Raw genomic sequence first — 21,016 nt, 5'->3', positions numbered from 1 at the left:
GTACTACCTTATTCAGGTCCACATAAGCTAACAAGCCCTTAAAATTTTTCATAGGCACTCAGACATCCAAGGAGAGAGACTGCAGGAAAAAGAGAGTCCTGGTAGTTGTTCTATGGGCACCCACTTTCAGATTCCACTACTGCAGGGCTCCATAGAAGTCTTCAATCTTCAACTCTTCAGTCTATGAAAGCACAGATTCTGGAAGGGATGGCCTCAAACGACCAGGAGTAGGAGATCTCTATATCCCTGGTCCTAAAAAGCAAGCCAACTGGAGTCTCCGTCACCTTCCCCCAGCACAGACACACTGCCAACTACCCAACTGAACTCCATGACTGATTTGCCAGACAATCATGCCCCTGACCCAGCCTACATGGACATGGGAAGGACATCAGTGAATTCGGAACAAAGGCAGAGGTAAGGAGGCACCTGTCCTGTACCACAGATCTATGTAGTTCAGCAGTCTCCAGCCTCTTAGTACTCCAGGGGCTCTAAGCCACCCCTCTGTAAGTCAGAATGGAAGTAGATGATACCACATTTCTATCTGCTGTAGACACTCCTCCCAGTGTCTCAAAATGTTTTAGCATGTTTCCGTAAAAATCATCAAGGTTGTCAGTCCTTGATTAAAAAAAAAAAAAAAAACAGCAAATTTTTAGAGCTCCCTTGAACTTTCTATTTTAATGTGCCTTTGTAGATAATTCCCAAATTTCTTGTGTCTTTCATCTTTATAATTTATCTTTATTAAACTTGTCATAAACCCCAATATTTTCATCTCTTAGTGAAGACTCCATACTCCTATACAATCCGGTGTTGTTTCTCTTCAAATTTGGCATTCCCCTGCTCATTCCATTATTATCTACTTTCATTGGGTTCACCAGCTAATTCCATTCTCATTCTATCCACTGTGTGCACCAGACTCACTTCTGTTTGTAATATTAAAAGACATGCCAATAGGATAGAAAAAGAAGGAAGAGTACTGGGCTTTAAAATGAGTTCAAATCTCATTTCTGCCAGTTGCTATGTCTAAAAAAAGCATACTCATCTCTTTGAGCCTCACATTCTCTATCTACCGAATCACTTGACAGGAATATTCAACACAGGTAAAAATACTAGGAGGTATTTTAATTTATTCTAAGATTCCGTAACATTCTGTAATTCTATGTCCTCTTGATTCTGTCTATAGGAAAACCGGGAGTACATAGCCAACAGAATTTGAAAAAAATAATAGAACAAAAGAAACACAAAGAAAAGCAGAGGGGAAAGTATTAAATATCAAGACAAGATTATAGAAAAGTCATGGAAAAAAGAAAACAAAACTTAAAAAAGTATTATGGAAGTAAACAGAACTCCTGGACTAAATGGAAAACCAAACTGGGAAGTCAAATCATTTCTCTCTAAGACTTGCCTAAACTTACTTTTGTACAACTTACAGTCCTATGGCCAAAGCTAAGTAAAATCTGCCCTAAAGCCTTTGATGGTAAAAATAAGATACTGGTTACCACTGAAATTGTCAGATTTATTAGGACAAACTCTTGGACTAACCACATTCTAACAATAACCTTCAATGTGAGTTTAATGTATTTAAACACTCATTAATTTAGGCATTAATTGAATTAATGGATATGAGTAATCTGATTCAGACCTATACCTTCATCCAATGGCTGCACAGATGTCTATCAATCTATGCTGAGGAGCAAGAGAAGGGATTTGGAAGGCAGGCAGGCAGACGGTCAAGTTGTGGGCCAGCTACTTTGTTAGCTATGGGATCATGAGGCAATGAATCAACTGCTCTAATCCATAGTCGTTTACTGAATAAACAGTAGGTTATAGGAACACAGTTGTTGTGATGGCTTTATGAGATGATAAATGCTTAGAATATAGCAGGATGTCTAGCTCAGAATACAACACTCAACAGATATTAGTTTCTTCCATCTCTATTTCCTTAGTTAACATCAATGTTTACATCTATAAAATCCTACCTGACTGCAGATTCATCAGAACTTCCAACATCTATTAAAGAAAAAGGAAAAATGCATTTTAAATCAATAATAAATGTACAAAATATTAAAAAACATTAAGAATGCACAGCACTGCAGGCCTGTACTCTAAACTGTTTGGGAGGATGAGGCAGGAGGATCACTTGAGGAACCCAGAAGTTTGAGACCAGGTTGGGAAACATAGTAAGACTCTACCGTCGTAAAAAATTGGGCACACTTTTGTGTGTGCTTTAGATGCTGTTTTTGTTGTTGTTGTTTTTGTTTTGGTTTGGTTTGTTTTTTTTTTAAAACAAAAGACTGATGCTTTGTTACAAAGCATTCCTTTGGGAGCGTGCCTGGGACTTTACTAGAATTAACATTAATTATACCTATTGGTAAGTAATTAATGCAGTAAGAACTCTTCCCTTTGTATTTATTAGATGGAAAGAAGAATAAGTTTATAAAAACGTTGTATCTACAAGTGAACTGCAGTATACAAGTGATTTTAGCCAAACCCTATGAGATTGAGCAAAAATGGTACTGTTAGCAGAACAGGTGTGATGAGTCAACAGTGTCAAAGAGCATGATTTCTGGACCAAAATATGAAGGGCCGTTAAAACAGAGTATACAGTAGCACCCCTTACCCACTACATGTGCGGAAAGACATACTTGACACAGTTTTCTCTGAACTCACGCCATAGCAAGGATCATCAACAAAGAAGGCTTCCGTGACCAAATGTGTGGAGATATTTTCCCCCCAAACAAGCAAGAATCATTCCTGCTGATGACACCATTCAATTCTCACACCCTATCTGCAGACACAATCAGATTTAATTTAATTTATAAATGAAACTTTATCATAGATAGGTATGCATAGGAAAAACCGGTTTGTGATTCAGTACTATTCGTGGTTCCATGCATCCACTGGGGGTCTTGGAATGTATCTCCCACAGTTAAGGGGGAACTACTGCACTTATTTTGTTATAGCACAACACAACCTCTCCAGCCCTTCAGTTCAAACTGTTCAGTTTAGAATAAAACACCCTATCACCAGAAGCCAGCAAAATATAGGAATCAGACCAGAAACAGGAATCCTTGCAAAGACCTTCCAGCTGCCAGTGGAGAAGAGCTGAAGAGAGATTGGTGTGTTACTCTGGCAAATACTCTTCTGGGGAAGGTGCTGGGTGGTTTCCTTAGTTGTAGCTATTTGCTCTGCCCTATGTATAACAAGACCCAAATTCACCTGCCATTTTACCTCCCACAGAAAGAACCACTGGAAACATTACTCCTTTAAGAGCTTATCCATATTCAGAGAGAAGCTTAAGAAACACTGGGGAGGTGTGGCCTGCTGCTGGGCAGCATTATCTGATGCGAAAAATATGTAGAAAGAAAACTATCAACGCCCTTTTACTACCAGAATGTTCCAATGCTTGCCCTCCCAAGTAGGAGAAAAAAATTGCTTTTCACCTCACATCAAGCAAAACTCCCTTACCATCCCTCATGACAGAATCTAGTTGTAGATGAGTCATGTCATCATAATGTAGGCTGTTGTCAACCTCATCCATCAAAGGAAGAGGATCAGTGAGGAACATATGTATTTACCTATAGCATTCACTGCCTGGTCTTATTTCCAACCGAAGGTAAGTATAAAAGACTTAGTCATTCCACTTTTATAAAGTCCAACCCATTGCGCTTGTCCCCTTCCATTGCTAGAGAATCTATCTGGACCCACATCATAGAGCAAGATACTCCAGTTTGTGCTGTGTGGCATGGCATGGTGTCCTTTTCCTCAACCCTTTCTATTATGTCCCAAACATCTATACAAATCATGCTTTCTGAGTATGCAAAGTATATCTCATCAGCATATATCATTCTTTACAGTGATAAAGAAGCAAAAGGAAAACAAAAAGGACAAGGAACATCTTAAATGACTACGTTCAATTACCATGGAGCTTTAATTTTTTAACTATTCAAAAAGATATCCACTGTACTCTTCTGAAAAAAATAAAATTATGAAGACAGAGTAAAGATCAATGGTTGCCAGGAGTTGCTAGGGAGAAAGTGAGAGATGAACAGGCATAGTATAGAGAATTTTTAGTGTAGTGAAACTGTTCTGTCAATAACATTACAGTAATAGATACATGTCATATCATTATACAGTTGTCCAAGTTCACAGAATGTACAGCATCAAGAGTGAAGCCTGATGTAAATATGAACTTTGAGTGATTATAATGTGTCAATGTAAGTTCATCAGTTGTAACAAATGTACCACTCTGGTGGAAAATACTAATCATGGGGGAGGCTATGCATGTGGGAGGCATGGAATATATGAGAAATCTCTGTACCTTCCTTTCAATTTTGCTCTGAAACTAAAACTGCTCTAAGAAATAAAATTGTTGATTTAAAGAAGATATTCACAACTGGGCTCAGTGGCTCACACCTGTAATCTCAGTACTTTGGGAGGCAAAGGTGGGGGGGATCACATGAGGTCATGAGTTCAAGACCAGCCTGAGGAAATGAGTTCAAGACCAGTCTGGCCAACATGGCAAAACCTCTTCTCTACTAAAAATACAAAAATTAGCTGGGCATGATGGCAGGCATCTCTAATTTCAGCTACTCAGGAGGCTGAGGCAGGAGAATCGCTTGAGCCTAGAAGGGTTTCCGCCATTCCCTAAGGAGAGTGGCTCACTGTGTCTAAAGTGTTTATAGAAACAGTGTGGTTACTCTGAACAGCTGTCTTCCTTCTAGGAGTCTGGAATTTGGGTACATGTCAGGGAGAGTAACCTCCATAGAAACACTTGGGTACTTAGTCTCTAATGAGACTCTGGTACTGGTAGATAACACTGCACAAATGTTGTCAAAATGTGAGCCTGGGAGAGTTAAGCAGATCCTGGTACTCCACAGGAGAGAACTCCTGGAAGCTTGTGCCTGGCTTCTTCCAGACTTGACACATGCACCTTTTTCCTCTACTAATTCTGCTTGTCCCTTTTCTTGTAATCAAGTAAAGATCTGAGTATGACTATTTGCTGAGTCCTGTGAGTCTTTCTAGTGAACCACTAAACCTGGAGGTGGTCTTGGGGAACCTTGGCACAAATGCATTGTGTAAGATTTTTATAAAGTTGATATGATATATGTAACTATAATCAGGTGGTTATTTCACAGAATAGCTTTCCCTAATCTGTTTTTCTTTTCTTTTTTTCCCGTGTTATTTGACTTGGAAAGTCTGATATTTCTATATCTATCCAATTGAATAAAGCCATAAAAGGAAAAAATGAAACGATAATGTCGGAAAATAATGTGAAATAAGCAGCAATCCTATTTAAATCGAATAAAAAATAGAGAATCTGGGTGATTGACAATATGTTCTACGATATGAATGTTTCTAGAAAAAAATGAAAAGGTGGTCAGTTTTCTGCAACTCAACTGGGCTTAATTCCTTTTCATAATAATTGTGCAGGCCAGGTGCAGTGGCTCCCACTTGTAAATCCCAGTATTTAGGGAGGCTGAGGCAGGAGGATCACTTGAGTCCAGAAGTTCCAGACCAGCCTGGGCAATAGAGTGAGACCTCATCTATTAAACAAACAAACAAACAAACAACAACAACAACAAAAACCTTAAAAAGAAATTTATCCAAGTGTGGTGGTGCATGCCTGTAGTCCCAGCTACTTGGGAGGTAAGGTAAAAGGTGAAAGGATCACTTAAGGCCAGGAAGCAGAAGTTGCAGTGAGCCAAGATGGCACCTCTGCACTCCAGTACCGGCAACAGAGGGAGACCCTGTATCAGAAATAAATAAATAAATAAATAATTGTGTATCAGGCCAGATGTAACCACACAAAACTGTAGTCCCAGCTACTCAGGAGGATGAGGTAGGAGGACTGCTTGAGCCCAGGAGTTCAAGGCTACAGTGAGCTATGAATGCACCAATGAATAGACACGGTATTCTAGCCAAGGCAACATAGAAAGACCCCATCTCCTATAATAATAATAATGGATTAATTGTGCATCATTCAAGTAAATTGTATAACTGGAGAAAAACATAGTACTATTGAGAATGTACTATAACAGTCTACCACTGATCATAGAGTTCCTGTTTGCTTGCTTCTAATCTTTTTCTGTGTTTCTCCTAAAACTGAAAACATGGTTCATCCATTAAAAGCAGTTCATCACAAAACAAGTCAAAAAGATGGAAGAATTGCATCCAAACTGTAGGATGTGTTATCCACCGCTCCCTGTGAACAGTTGGATTTGGTCATTAAGAATCAGCAGGACTTTTAACTTTGTGTCTGTGTGCACACGCGTGTTTGTGTGTGTGTGTGCGTGTAAACTGTGTGTGTGTAAACTATGACAGATAAAACCATTTTGCTTGTGTAAGAATATGTAATATAACTTGTACTTGTCATGAAGGAATTGCTTTTCTGTCTTCTGTGCTCAGTAGCTGTCTTCAAAAAATAGTCTCCTATTTGTATGGGTGCACACTGGTTCAGTTCTACAGTTTTTATTGCCATTTATTTATGGTACCAGAAAGGGATAGCTGAGTTCCCGGTTCTAAAGATAGTTACTTTCTTAGTGACACACATCAATATGTAATACAGTTTGCCCTTGAAAAGCAGCGATTCACTTATATGCAGATTTTCTTCTGCCTCTGCAACCCAGAGACAGCAAGATCCACCTCTCCTCTTCCACCTCAGGCTAGTCAACCTGAATATCATGAAGACCTTTGTCAGGATCTACTTATGCTTTATGAAAAGTCAATTTATCTTTCCTGTTGATTTTCTTTCTAACAGCTTCAATTCTCTGGCTTACTGTATTGTCTGAACACAGAATATAATAATGCGGCAAAAACAAAATAGGTGTTCATCAACTGTTTTATGTTATCAGGAAGGCTTCAAGCCCATGGTGGGCTATTAGTAGCTAAGGTGAAGCAATCAAAAGTTATACTCAGATTTTCAACTGCACAGGGACTCACTCCTACGTTATTCATGGGTCAACTGTGATTCTTTGTTTACTAAATATAAACAATTTATTATAAAACTGAAATAGAAGATCCATTTGTATAACAAGTCCAATTGGTTATAATGGACTATAGAGGAAACATATAACATACTAACTTAAAAATCTTTTTTCTTATTCATGCAAAAACATCATATAGGATTTTAGGGATCATAAATGACTTTTTTCAGACTATAATGTTTGAGATTATAAAGCAGCTACAACTACCTTCTTAAATAAATCTGAATTTCAAACTAGTTAAATTTTAAAAATTAATTTACATATGTATATACATATATACACATTCAATTTACACATATTTTTAAACTGGTCTTTTTTGATAAACATTACCTTAATCTGACATCTTACTTTTCATTTTCTTATCAAGAGCAGGACCACCAAGAGAAATAAGAAATTCACTATCAGAAGTCTTACCTGGTTTGTCATTTTTAAGTATCTTCTTTTTATGTTCCAAAATTTGTTGTTGAATTCTATGTATACAAAAGTAATAAATAAAATTGCTATTTTAACACTGAAATAAAAAATATTTACCAAACATATTAAATTATAAAACCATTTAAGGCAATATCAGACCTAATATCAGAATTTTAATGTCCCATACACTTCAAATTTTTAAACCTTACAAGCTTATTAAGCTTATAATTAAAGAATAAAAGAAAGGGAAATACTCATAAATGGAGGAAAAACAGCTCAGTAAATTAACTCTAGTTAGCTGGACATCATGCAAAGTGTCCTGCACTCAGAATTCGTCCTCGCTCTGTAACCAATAGGTATTTTCTTTTCAGACAAGTTGCTTCTCATAGGCCCCATGGTTTCTTCTAAAAAATAAGGACTCTGCTACCTTAGGAAGATGTAATGAGATTACATGTTTAAATGTTCAGAGAAATAGTAAAGCAATGGAATAATTTCTTCTTGAACTTTATTCCTGAAACCATTTTGGAATCCCAAATAAAGCTTGGTGTATGTTTTTCTATAAGTTCTAATATTCAAATGTTACAGTTTTCAGAAGATGTTATTAAGTGCTAATTTTGGTTATTAGTTGTATTCATTGTGGCTTGTAATTCAGGGCATCTTACCTAATTCACAACTTACTGCAAAAGTTACATATATATATATATATATATATATATTCTCATTAAAATGGATTACCTAATTGTCTCCCATCACTGAGTTCATCAGTCACACCAAGGGCAGAAAACTAATTGTCTAAACCCAGCTTGGACAACTACCACTCCTTCTCTACCTCCTCAAACTCTGAGCCAGCAGATCCATGCTAGGATGCTGGATCTCCACGGTCCTCTCCAACTAACAGACAAGACAGAACCCTGCTGTGATTGTTTTTCGGTTCCATGAAGGAAAGGCAAGTGGACATTTTCTCATTTCCAAGACATGGACTAACAACATGTAACATCCCCTAATTATTACTCAGCTCTGTTCTCCTTTCAGAGATCACTGGACATCAATATTTTCATAGTGATAATCACAATTTCAATATTGGGTGTCTCCTGTTTTGGTTTCACTCACACTGCTTCCTAGGAGCTACTCAACAAACAGTCAAACGACCTTCCCGGGACTATGCAAAATATGGAATGCTTCCTGAATCTGTGTGCCATCCCCAGGCAGCAGCCATGCTTATCTGCTCTGTATTAATCCAATTTTAAAATATGTGCTGCAGAAACAAGCACAGAGCCCTGTTTGATACACAAATGCTCATGAGTCACAGATGAGGCTTAGCTCTGGTAAATCCAACTCACTTACTTTAGATTCTGAGAATTTTATTGAATGACTTCCTGTGAGGTAGAATTTTAAAATATATTGAAAACTTGAGGAAGAGCTGCAAGTAGCCCAAGAGATTTTCATGATTATAGAGACACATTGCTAGAGGGGCCAACCGCAAGTTTGATCCCACTACTTGCGGGAAAGATAACATGGAACATTCTGCTATCTAACCAAAGCTGCTGCACAGGATATAAAAAGCCTCAAGGTACAGATCTGATAGCAAAAGGGAAAGGGAGCTCTGATCTCCCTGCAACATTATTTGAACATCCCTGACTGTGGAGAACAATCTCAACTAATAGTGGTTAAAGAAAAGACAAACATGGCTTTCAAAGGATAACATACCATGAAGGCCTAGGCTAAGTCTAGCTAAGAGGTGGGTTCTAAATAAGATTTTTAGTGTAGGGCAAGCATCAACTTTCTCAGTATTTGTGTGGGTAAAGCTAGGAGGCCTAGCTGGCAGAGCAGGGTGCTGGGAACAACGACTGACCATAAGTACATAAACTAATAAACACCATAGCTTTGAATTCTATATATGAATCACCATGAAAACTAGGGGGTCTGCATCAGTGAAGGCATCCTGGTGGCAAAGGTCAATCATTATCAGATTGCAGGATGGGTTACAATGGCAGCTAAACAGCAAGCGAGTCCATGGAAACAACAGAATGATCGGAACGGCCTTTTTTCCCATTCTTCTGACTTGTAGAGAAAGATTGTCTTCCTTGAACTTAGGGAACCCCTTAGCTTCTTGGAAATTCAAAGAAGGAAGACACAGGAGACAGCCCAAGGGGACAATACAAGATTTTCTGCTAAATTGGACATTTCAAGACCCAATAACTAATTAGAAAAGTCAGGCCAGGCATGGTGGCTAGCATTTTGAGAGGAAGAGGCAGGAAGATTACTTGAGCTCAGGAGTTCAAGACCAGCCAGGGCAACAGAGTGAGACCTTATCTCTACAAAATGATAATAATAATAATAATAGGAAGAAGAAGAAGAAGAAGAAGAAGAAGAAGAAGAAGAAGAGAAGAAGAAGAAGAAGAAGAAGAAGAAGAGGAGAAGAAGGGGAAAGAAAAATAAAAAAAGAAAGGAAAGGAAAAGAAATCAAAGATGTGGCTCTTTTTATCCCATGCATGGGGATTATACTTAGAATAAAATGGACAACACTGAGATCACTGGGGATAAAGGTCTTAAAACTCCTGAAAAAATTTTGCACTCTACTTTGAACTAATCTAGGCTGCTGCTTGATTTCTGGCTAAAAGTAGACTAACTCATTGCTATTTCAAACCATCTGAACCAAAGTATGAACTCTTACCTAATGTATAAGATGGAGTAGTTGCAATTATTTTAAACTTCAATTTAGTATCAACTGGTCTTTTGACATAAACACTTACTTTGTCAAATGACGAGAAATAGCATAATCTTCTGCATTGTGTCCATGCATGTCTTGAGTGAAGACATTAATATTTTGCTTAAGAAGGATGTTGACAATACCTGGTGAGTCACAGTCCACAGCAAGCATGAGGGCTGTTCTAAAATAACAAAGAAATAACTCCACTCAAGAACTTTAATAGAGACTTTTTTAAACAGTTAGTTTGATACACTTTACCAATTTCATATCCATCTGTCAGTGTAGACATAATAACCATTTGCATGTACTAGCTCGGGTCTATAAGCATCTAGGGTGCTCAAGTGTTCATCTTTGTAAATTATCACCAAGGCTAAAAGAAAGGGACAACAAGGAAGCCTCTTGTCCCACTGGCATATGACATAATACAAGTTGCTAACTTATAGTCCTCTGATGGCCAAGAAACTGTGCTGAGGTCAGTCATCTAAAGTAGGCAAAGATTTAGATGAAGATTTCCCCATTGCTTTCCTACTCTGATATATTATAATTCTAATCAGCTAGGGGTCAGATAAGAGTTATCTGCAGGCTGAAAACAACAACAACAACAATAATAATGATAATAGCAGTAGTCATAAACTAAAAGTCCACATTTTAAAAATAAAAAAACTGCCAGGTGCAGTGACTCTTGCCTGTAATCCCAGCACTCTGGGAAGTCAAGGAGAACAGATCATGAGGTCAAGAGATCGAGACCATCCTGGCCAACATGGTGAAATCCCGCCTTTACTAAAAATACAGAAATTAGCTAGGCATGGTGGCACACATGTGAAGTCCCAGCTACTTGGGAGGCTGAGGCAGGAGAATCGCTTGAACCTGGGAGGTGGAGGTTGCAGTGAGCCAAGATCACACCACTGCACTCCAGCCTGGCAACAGAGCTAGACTCCATCTCAAAAAAAAATTAATAAAACTAATACAAAACCCTTTAGCTAATAAAAGATTACAGTACCAAAAACATCCAATTATAAATAATGAATCTTATGAGAGAAGATTAATCCTACTATACACTCTTCTTTATGTGACTCAGTCTAAATATTTGTGGTCTACCTGATTATTTGTGGTGACATTTTTCACTGTATGCCAATAATTACACTAATCTTATTAATATTTCTGACTTGAGTGACTATTACCACTCTAGAATACGCAGACTTTTATTTTAAAAAAAAGAACTACTGTACCGTCTCAGCCTATCAATGGCATGTACGCTTGCTTTGTTTTTCAATAGAAATTCCACCATTTTCTCTTTCTTGCAAATAATAGCGAATAAAAGTGGAGTATTATTGTCCTATAAGACAGCAGAAAAAATTAATAATTCACAAAATTACATATTTATCAACTGAACTGAAAATCCTCTCTAGGATTCTTTGAACTTCAACATACAAAATAGAAAGGAAGTAAATGAAAAGCAGTCCCTTCCTTCTCACTCCTCTGTGCTTTCTGATGTGCTGCTCTTTGCCTTGCAAACAACCCTCCTCTGTCTCCCGGGATTAACTGTGGTCATTGCCAAAATTCACTGTAAACATTTACCAGTCCCAAGAATCCTTGCTTTGATCACAGCACTTAGCATGCTACATTGTAATCATTTCATTGTTTCCCTCTGAAACCAAGAGCTTCTTGAGGGCAAGGGCTGTAACTTTTGTCTCTATAGCCCAAAACCCTAAGACATAGTAGCAAATATTTTAAGTTTTTTACAGAAATTAATGAAATAAATTATTATCTCTAAAGCAGTGTTTCTTAAACTATATTCCAAAGAATATTTGCTTTACCAGAAGTATAATACCCCAAGAGAAAGACTCCCTGACCTTCTGCATTTGGGAAGTATTGCAAAATTGTATTTTACATCCAATAATCAAGAACTCTCTTGAATTTTACCTAATCCCCATTTCACAATACTATTTGTGGCAAACATTAACATTTGAGGAATTAAGAGTTTCAGAGAAACAGTTGCCAGAGCTTCCCAATACAGGTGGACGATTCCTCTGGGTGGTACAAACTTGCTTGATTCACTTCTATCAATGGTGTCAGGATACCAGACGCCAATGTCAGGCACTCCTGCTCCAAAGGGGTCACTATGGAAATGAACTCTGAATTAAGAGAGATTGGCTTCAAATGCACTTATTTGCCTTAGAAATAGTCCACGGTTTTTTTCCTAATACAAGAGAATAGATTTTTATCTTTACTGTTAGAAAGCTCAGTATGTTCTGCGTAAGAGAGACAGGTTTAAAAAACTTAAGAACAAATATTTGAAAAACCAAAGCTCAGTAAGAAATACTATTCTCAGTTATAATGGTAATCCCAGGACACTCATGCAGCTCTACTTTTTAAATCCATTTTTATTGGCTTCCACTTAAATGGCTATTTAAACTTATTTTTCATTTTAGGCAAAATATGAATCTGAAATAACAACTTAATGGCTTATCAATAAAAGTTCTCATACTGATCCATATGAATTATTTCTGGCATAATAAAACCAGTAAGTCACTTGCATTTTTAAAGGAGGGTGCTGAGGACAAAGATATAATATCTGCAATATTCATAAATTATCCAACTATAACCAGCTTCTAGGCATTCTTATGGGCAGATAATTATTTCTGGTATATATAAAGAAAAGGTATATACATACTCCATAGACTATATATTATAAACAAATCTACACACTGACTTAAAAATCTTGAAATCTTTGTCAAAATGTACTATAACATAGGAGTTGTAAACTCAAATACTTACAAGGACAAAGGAAGGTTCCCAGAGTAAGGGAAGTACTGAGGTGGGCACAATAGCAAACTGGAGAATGCACGCCTTCTATAAAGGGGCAATCTCTGCACAGCAGATCAAACAGTGATAGAAACTCAGGAGACACCAGATTTGACTTTTTAGGATAAGCCTGAAGTCCAGATTTCTACACAAGTCTTCTAAATTTTACATGTTGATTCAACTTATAGAGGCAAACAAACAAATCTGTGTACCACATTAGAATATAGCCCTTGTGTTTTTAGATTTACTATAAATGCGTTATGAAATGGTTGTGTATAATCCAAGTATTTGCATGTAAAGTATTTTCTTTCTCTAGTATCATATGTTTTACCAAAATATGAGGTATTCATAGATAATAAAAATTGCTAAAAAGACTCATAATACCTGCTTCAAGAATTTTTTCCAACATTTATTCATTTAAAATATGTTTGTATATAATTTTCCCAGATTATTAACCAATAGATCATTGGTTCATAGGACTGCTAAAACTAAATTATTAAAAGAATTCCTATTTGTATTCTTATTAACTTCATGGATTTCAGTGTTTAAAACTGACATTTTGGTTATGATAAAGCTCTATACAACTAACAAACATACTGAGATAGTTCATAATACAACTTCAACTATAAAAAAGAGTTTAGGATTTGCTACTATTCTAATTGAGAAAGCCCAACTTGTAATGAAAATTTGTTGACACATAATCACCTGCATGGTGACAAAGGGACATCAAATCCTGACAGGGTCAGCCTCTACTTATTGAAAGATTACCCATACGCACATTTCTAAAGACTCTGAATGGGAGTGAATGATTCGTGGATGGAAGGAATGGTGTTATTCTGTCAGCTGAGAGATATCGCCAATATTTCCTTTCACTTCCCAGTCACAGATGTGGAGAAAGACAGATAAGTCAGGATAATATCATCAAACAGGAGAACTTTGAAGGATGTGGCACCTATCAAATGCCAAGTCTTCTAGAGATTTCTTACATTTTTGAGATACAGAAATTTATATATTGCACTTATCTATTCTGGGATTCTTAATCAGGAGTGTATCCGAACCTTGAAGGTTTTCTTTTTTTTTTTTTTTCCTTTTGCTACAAGTGTTGTTAGAGACAAGAGTCTCACTATGTTTCTCAAGCTGTATTCAAACTCTTAGACTCAAGCTGGAACTACAGGAACATGCCACTGTGCCCAGCTTCAAGAAACCATTTTTAAACATGTTCAGGCCTTATTAGGTCTATTACATCAAAATCTTCAGGCGAAAGACTACAGTTGTAGATTTTTAACAAAATGTCCTCAGGTAACCGTAATGCCCAATTCTGAGAATTAGTGCAGCAGACAATCACTTCAGTCACTTCTCTCACCCACATGGCTAATGCCCTTTATCAGTCAGAGATGTGACCAAAAAGATAAAAGAGTAAGAGATAGACTCATTTATTAAAACTCCAGTTAATTTCCCTGGGTATGGCTAGAACAGGGACAAGTAAACTCAAAATTCCACTTGATTTTGCTATGTATAAGCTCCTTATCTCCCACTTTTCCACCAAGACATTCTAGATTTGAGAGGAGTCTTTAGACTCTTAATTAAGTGGCAGTTTCTCCCAGGATGGGCAATAAGTCAGTTAATAATTTGTTCCAGCTTCTGCTGAAGTTTTTCTCACTTCGTCACCACATATTCACTGCCAATCTGGTTTCCTCAGAGTCCTCCTAAAATTAATCTCTAGGCAAGTTTCAACTCACTCACTCTCTTTTTCAAACCGAAAATTATTAGACCCAAAGCTAAAGAGCACCTTGTCTCAACACATAAACTGGAAGAACAACAAACTAAAAACAACAACAACAACAACAAAAACTCTTCCTCGCATTTTCCTTCATTACCTAATTTCCAAGTGACCTGTGTATTTCTGATTGCTCTCCTTTTCCCTTCCCATTTTTCCCTGAGAAATGATACGTCAGTTTTTCAGAAAACTAGCAGCAGCAGCAACATGTCCATTTATTGTAAGTTGCTTTAGTTTTGTTTGAGTTTTAAAATAAAGCCTATTTCCAGGGCACATTTCCTTTCCTGTGTTGTTTTACACTAATTAAGAAAAAAAGAATAACCCTGCATAGAAAATAAGTTGTTCATCAGGGATATTGGTCTAAAATTCTCTTTTTTTGTTGTGTCTCTGCCAGGCTTTGGTATCAGGATGATGTTGGCATCATAAAAAGAGTTGGGGAGGATTCCCTCTTTTTCTATTGATTGAAATAGTTTCAGAAGGAATGGTACCAGCTCCTCCTTGTACCTCTGGTAGAATTCAGCTGTGAATCCATCTGGTCCTGGACTTTTTTTGGTGGGTAGGCTATTAATTGTTGCCTCAATTTCAGAGCCTGCTATTGGTCTATTCAGGGATTCAACTTCTTCCTGGTTTAGTCTTGGGAGTGTGTAAGTGTCCAGGAAATTATCCATTTCTTCTAGATTTTCTAGTTGATTTGCGTAGAGGCATTTATAGTATTCTCTGACGGTTGTTTGTATTTCTGTGGGGTCGGTGGTGATATCCCCTTTATCATTTTTTATTGCGACTATTTGATTCCTCTCTCTTTTCTTCTTTATTAGTCTTGCTAGCGGTCTGTCAATTTTGTTGATCTTTTCAAAAAACCAACTCCTGGATTCATTGATTTTTTGGAGGGTTTTTTGTGTCTCTATCTCCTTCAGTTCTGCTCTGATCTTAGTTATTTCTTGCCTTCTGCTAGCTTTTGAATGTGTTTGCTCTTGCCTCTCTAGTTCTTTTAATTGTGATGTTAGAGTGTCCATTTTAGATCTCTCCTGCTTTCTCTTGCAAAAATTCTCAATAAAATACTGGCAAACCGGATTCAGCAGCACATCAAAAAGCTTATCCACCATGATCAAGTGGGCTTCATCCCTGGGATGCAAGGCTGGTTCAACATTCGCAAATCAATAAACGTAATCCAGCATATAAACAGAACCAAAGACAAGAACCACATGATTATCTCAATAGATGCAGAAAAGGCTTTTGACAAAATTCAACAGCCCTTTATGCTAAAAACGCTCAATAAATTCGGTATTGATGGAACATACCTCAAAATAATAAGAGCTATTTATGACAAACCCACAGCTAATATCATACTGAATGGGCAAAAACTGGAAAAATTCCCTTTGAAAACTGGCACAAGACAGGGATGCCCTCTCTCACCACTCCTATTCAACATCGTGTTGGAAGTTCTGGCTAGGGCAATCAGGCAAGAGAAAGAAATCAAGGGTATCCAGTTAGGAAAAGAAGAAGTCAAATTGTCCCTGTTTGCAGATGACATGATTGTATATTTAGAAAACCCCATTGTCTCAGCCCAAAATCTCCTTAAGCTGATAAGCAACTTCAGCAAAGTCTCAGGATACAAAATTAATGTGCAAAAATCACAAGCATTCTTATACACCAGTAACAGACAAGCAGAGAGCCAAATCAGGAATGAACTTCCATTCACAATTGCTTCAAAGAGAATAAAATACCTAGGAATCCAGCTTACAAGGGATGTAAAGGACCTCTTCAAGGAGAACTACAAACCACTGCTCAGTGAAATCAAAGAGGACACAAACAAATGGAAGAACATACCTTGCTCATGGATAGGAAGAATCAATATCGTGAAAATGGCCATACTGCCCAAGGTTATTTATAGATTCAATGCCATCCCCATCAAGCTACCAATGAGTTTCTTCACAGAATTGGAAAAAACGGCTTTAAAGTTCATATGGAACCAAAAAAGAGCCCGCATTGCCAAGACAATCCTAAGTCAAAAGGACAAAGCTGGAGGCGTCACGCTACCTGACTTCAAACTATACTACAAGGCTACAGTAACCAAAACAGCATGGTACTGGTACCACAACAGAGATATAGACCAATGGAACAGAACAGAGTCCTCAGAAATAATACCACACATCTACAGCCATCTGATCTTTGACAAACCTGACAAAAACAAGAAATGGGGAAAGGATTCCCTATTTAATAAATGGTGCTGGGAAAATTGGCTAGCCATAAGTAGAAAGCTGAAACTGGATCCTTTCCTTACCCCTTATACGAAAATTAATTCAAGATGGATCAGAGACTTAAATGTTAGACCTAATACCATAAAAACCCTAGAAGAAAATCTAGGTAGTACCATTCAGGACATAGGCATGGACAAGGACTTCATGTCTAAAACACCAAAAGCAACGGCAGCAAAAGCAAAAATTGACACATGGGATCTCATTAAACTAAAGAGCTTTTGCACAGCAAAAGAAACTACCATCAGAGTGAACAGGCAACCTACAGAATGGGAGAAAATTTTTGCAACCTACTCATCTGACAAAGGGCTAATATCCAGAATCTACAAAGAACTCAAACAAATATACAAGAAAAAAACAAACAACCCCATCAAAAAGTGGGCAAAGGATATGAACAGACATTTCTCAAAAGAAGACATCCATACAGCCAACAGACACATGAAAAAATGCTCATCATCACTCGCCATCAGAGAAATGCAAATCAAAACCACAATGAGATACCATCTCACACCAGTTAGGATGGCAATCATTAAGAAGTCAGGAAACAACAGGTGTTGGAGAGGATGTGGAGAAATAGGAACACTTTTACACTGTTGGTGGGATTGTAAACTAGTTCAACCATTATGGAAAACAGTATGGCGATTCCTCAAGGATCTAGAACTAGATGTACCATATGACCCAGCCATCCCACTACTGGGTATATACCCAAAGGATTATAAATTACTCTACTACAAAGACACATGCACACGTATGTTTATTGCGGCACTATTCACAATAGCAAAGACTTGGAATCAACCCAAATGTCCATCTGTGACAGACTGGATTAAGAAAATGTGGCACATATACACCATGGAATACTATGCAGCCATCAAAAAGGATGAGTTTGCGTCCTTTGTAGGGACATGGATGCAGCTGGAATCCATCATTCTTAGCAAACTATCACAAGAAGAGAAAACCAAACACCGCATGTTCTCACTCATAGGTGGGAACTGAACAATGAGATCACTTGGACTCGGGAAGGGGAACATCACACACTGGGGCCTATCATGGGGAGGGGGGAGGAGGGAGGGATTGCATTGGGGAGTTATACATGATATAAACGTCATGCACATGTACCCTAGAACTTAAAGTATAATTAAAAAAAAAAAAAAAAAAAAAAAAAAAGAAAATAAGTTGAAAAGGTTTTATCTTTAACAAATTCACAAATATTTTCCAAAGTGCATTTTATAAAGCTGTCCCCTTGAATGCTTCTTTAAAAGTATCAATATTTAAAACAAAATCTTACACAATTAAGTTATTTGAAAATAATTTACATTTGCATTCAGGGAATGGTTGAGCGTCCAAATATAAAAAAAATTGACCCTTACCTATGTCAATGTTAAAACAAATATTTTGGAAATAAAGTTGATTGATCTATACCTTGTCCAGTGCTTCAATATTTGCACCACGGGAAAGCAGTTTTTCTGCCAGTGAGGTGCTCTCACTGAACACAGCATAATGGAGAGCAGTGTTGCCGTAGATATCCTTAAGGTTTGGATTGGCACCATGTTCCAGCAAAATAACGGCACAAGCCTCTTCCTGGCAATGGACAGCCTGTCCGTATTAGACCAAGAAACAGATTGTAAATTCTAAGAATTCAAAATACACATTCCACAGGTTTCACCAACTAGTTACATTTAAATGAGATCAATTCATTTTAATTCTATATATGTAAATCAAATCCATGTCAGGCTAAAAGAGTTGGCTCTAATATACCTGTATCAAAGGTGTCCTGTTTTCTTTGTCACAGATATCAATCTGGCACTTTTTTTTAATCAGGAGAGTTACCACTTTCGCATGGCCACGGGCACAGGCCAAATGTAGAGCAGTTCTACAAGAGCAAGAGGACTTTTTAGGAAACTGTAGGGCAACATCTCAAAACACACACAACAGTGATTTGTGAGGTAAATCACTCAAATTCTCCAACTGCTCCAGCCAGGAATTATGAGGGATGGAAAACAGCTGAGGGTCCATTTGGCTTCCCGCTCGGAGGGTGCCCGGCGCCCTCCAAGGCCCCGTCCCAGGGGCTGCGGGGAAGCCGGGCCTGGGGACCCCCTCCCACCCCGGACTGAGCCCCCCCCCCCCCCCCCCCCGCTACCTGTGCTGTTTGTCCAAGGCATCCAGGTCTCCGCTCCTGCGCGCCAGGCAGCCCTCCAGTTTCACTGCGTCGCCCTTGACAGCAGCCCTGTGGATCTTCTGCAGTTCAGAGTCCCGGATTCGGTACCCTGAACTCGTGTAGATGTGGTCTGCGGAGCCCAGGACCTTCTGGCCCCTGTGGCTCCCGAAGCGGAACAACTTCATGGTAGTGACTTCTTCTCAGACCCCCAACCACCGACGGGATCTTGAGTAGGGGCAGCTCCCTGTCACCTTTTCACCACCCCCGATCCGTCCCTGCCGACCCAGCCCCAAATCCAACCCCAAGTCCCGATCCAACCCCAAATCCGCGATCCAAACCCCAGTCTCCGATCCCAAATCTATAACGTGTTCCACAATTCCAGATCCAGCCCGGTCCACCACAGCCTTCAGCAGCGACACTCGCAGCCTCCGACCTCTCAGACCGAGTGAGCCTGGTAAAGCCGTTGGGCGCGCGCCTGCACCGCCGTTGTCGCCCGGCTCCCGGAAGCCGCTCCCTGGCTGCGCTCGCGGACAGGTGGGGCTGCAGCTCCAGGCGGGCGCCACTGGGCTCGCGGGTTCTCCTGGGCTCTCCCGGGCGGCCCCAGGATCCTAGGCGCGCAGCCAGCCAGGCCTGAGAAGGAGGATTAGTATGGCCTTGCGGCCTGCCCCGCTTCTCCTGGGAAGGGAGATCGGGTGCTGGCAAGGGCACTCCGCAGCCACCGGAGTGGCTTCTCGGATGGCCTGGCTTCACACTGAGGCTCTGGCCCTAGAGTCTGTGTGGCTAGTGTCCGGTACTGTAGCTGGGACTACAGGCGCCCGCCACCTCACCCGGCTAGTTTTGTGTGTGTGTGTGTGTGTGTGTGTGTGTGTGTGTGTGTGTGTGTTTGAGACGGAGTCTGGCTCTGTCACCCAGGCTGGAGTGCAGTGGCCGGATCTCAGCTCACTGCAAGCTCCGCCTCCCGGGTTCACGCCATTCTCCTGCCTCAGCCTCTCGAGTAGCTGGGACTACAGGCGCCCGCCACCTCACCCGGCTAGTTTTTTGTGGTTTTTTTTTTTTTTTTGAGACGGAGTCTGGCTCTGTCACCCAGGCTGGAGTGCTGTGGCTGGATCTCAGCTCACTGCAAGCTCCGCCTCCCGGGTTCACGCCATTCTCCTGCCTCAGCCTCCCGAGTAGCTGGGACTACAGGCGCCCGCCACCTCGCCCGGCTAGTTTTGTGTTTTTTTGTTTTGTTTTGTTTTGTTTTTTTTTGAGACGGAGTCTCCCTCTGTCACCCGGGCTGGAGTGCTGTGGCCGGATCTCAGCTCACTGCAAGCTCCGCCTCCCGGGTTCACGCCATTCTCCTGCCTCAGCCTCCCGAGTAGCTGGGACTACGGGCGCCCGCCACCTCGCCCGGCTAGTTTTGTGTTTTTTTGTTTTGTTTTGTTTTGTTTTTTTTTGAGACGGAGTCTCCTTCTGTCACCCGGGCTGGAGTGCTGTGGCCGGATCTCAGCTCACTGCAAGCTCCGCCTCCCGGGTTCACGCCATTCTCCTGCCTCAGCCTCCGGAGTAGCTGGGACTACAGGCGCCCGCCACCTCATGCAGTACTATTCAGGAAACACACACATACACATTATCTACCTATCCTTGAAACTTTTCTCCTAGTTTTCGATCAGATCCTAAGAAATTTGGTGACAAAGGAGGGAATAAAGACAACATTAGAGAGCTGCATAAAGCAACCGTCTAAAGACAGTTGTTCTTGGGCAGTCACATATATGACCATCTGAATAAGCTTTGCCTGAAAACCACACTGTCTGAACTTTGATCATGAATAAGAACTATTTACCCTTACTGAAAAATAAGTATTATTTTTGCAAATGAAATTTATTTTATAAATTCAGTACTACAAAAGTATTCAGCAGCAGTTTTTTGTCATTTTAC

The 21,016-nt window shown here is 39.4% G+C and overlaps 1 protein-coding gene and 1 non-coding gene across 4 annotated transcripts in view; both read right to left on the bottom strand.

Moving 5' to 3' along the window:
* ANKRD20A1 (ankyrin repeat domain 20 family member A1) overlaps positions 1-19,747 on the bottom strand; it is a 59,530-nt gene extending 39,783 nt beyond the window's left edge. For 2 of the 3 annotated variants that reach the window (XM_033208987.1, XM_033209125.1), the window contains exons 1-7: positions 19,082-19,746; positions 18,700-18,814; positions 18,364-18,537; positions 11,337-11,443; positions 10,151-10,288; positions 7,398-7,453; positions 1,977-2,007 (exon numbers count right to left, since the gene is read on the bottom strand). In XM_033208987.1, the coding sequence (XP_033064878.1) occupies positions 1,977-2,007; positions 7,398-7,453; positions 10,151-10,288; positions 11,337-11,443; positions 18,364-18,537; positions 18,700-18,814; positions 19,082-19,284 (824 nt within the window). In that variant the 5' untranslated portion in view covers positions 19,285-19,746. Of the gene's footprint in view, positions 1-1,976; positions 2,008-7,397; positions 7,454-10,150; positions 10,289-11,336; positions 11,444-18,363; positions 18,538-18,699; positions 18,815-19,081 lie in introns of all 3 variants that reach the window. The other variant, XM_033209061.1, reaches the window with a different exon arrangement.
* Positions 8,562-8,668, bottom strand: LOC117082576. Its single transcript, XR_004436688.1, has one exon. It is a non-coding gene; the product is annotated as a U6 spliceosomal RNA (small nuclear RNA).
* Positions 19,748-21,016: the final 1,269 nt, after the last annotated feature.

This window comes from Trachypithecus francoisi, unplaced genomic scaffold (genome assembly GCF_009764315.1).
Source record: "Trachypithecus francoisi isolate TF-2019V2 unplaced genomic scaffold, Tfra_2.0 Contig00260, whole genome shotgun sequence".
Classification (NCBI taxonomy): domain Eukaryota; kingdom Metazoa; phylum Chordata; class Mammalia; order Primates; family Cercopithecidae; genus Trachypithecus; species Trachypithecus francoisi.
This window is presented reverse-complemented; position numbering and strand designations above follow the sequence as displayed.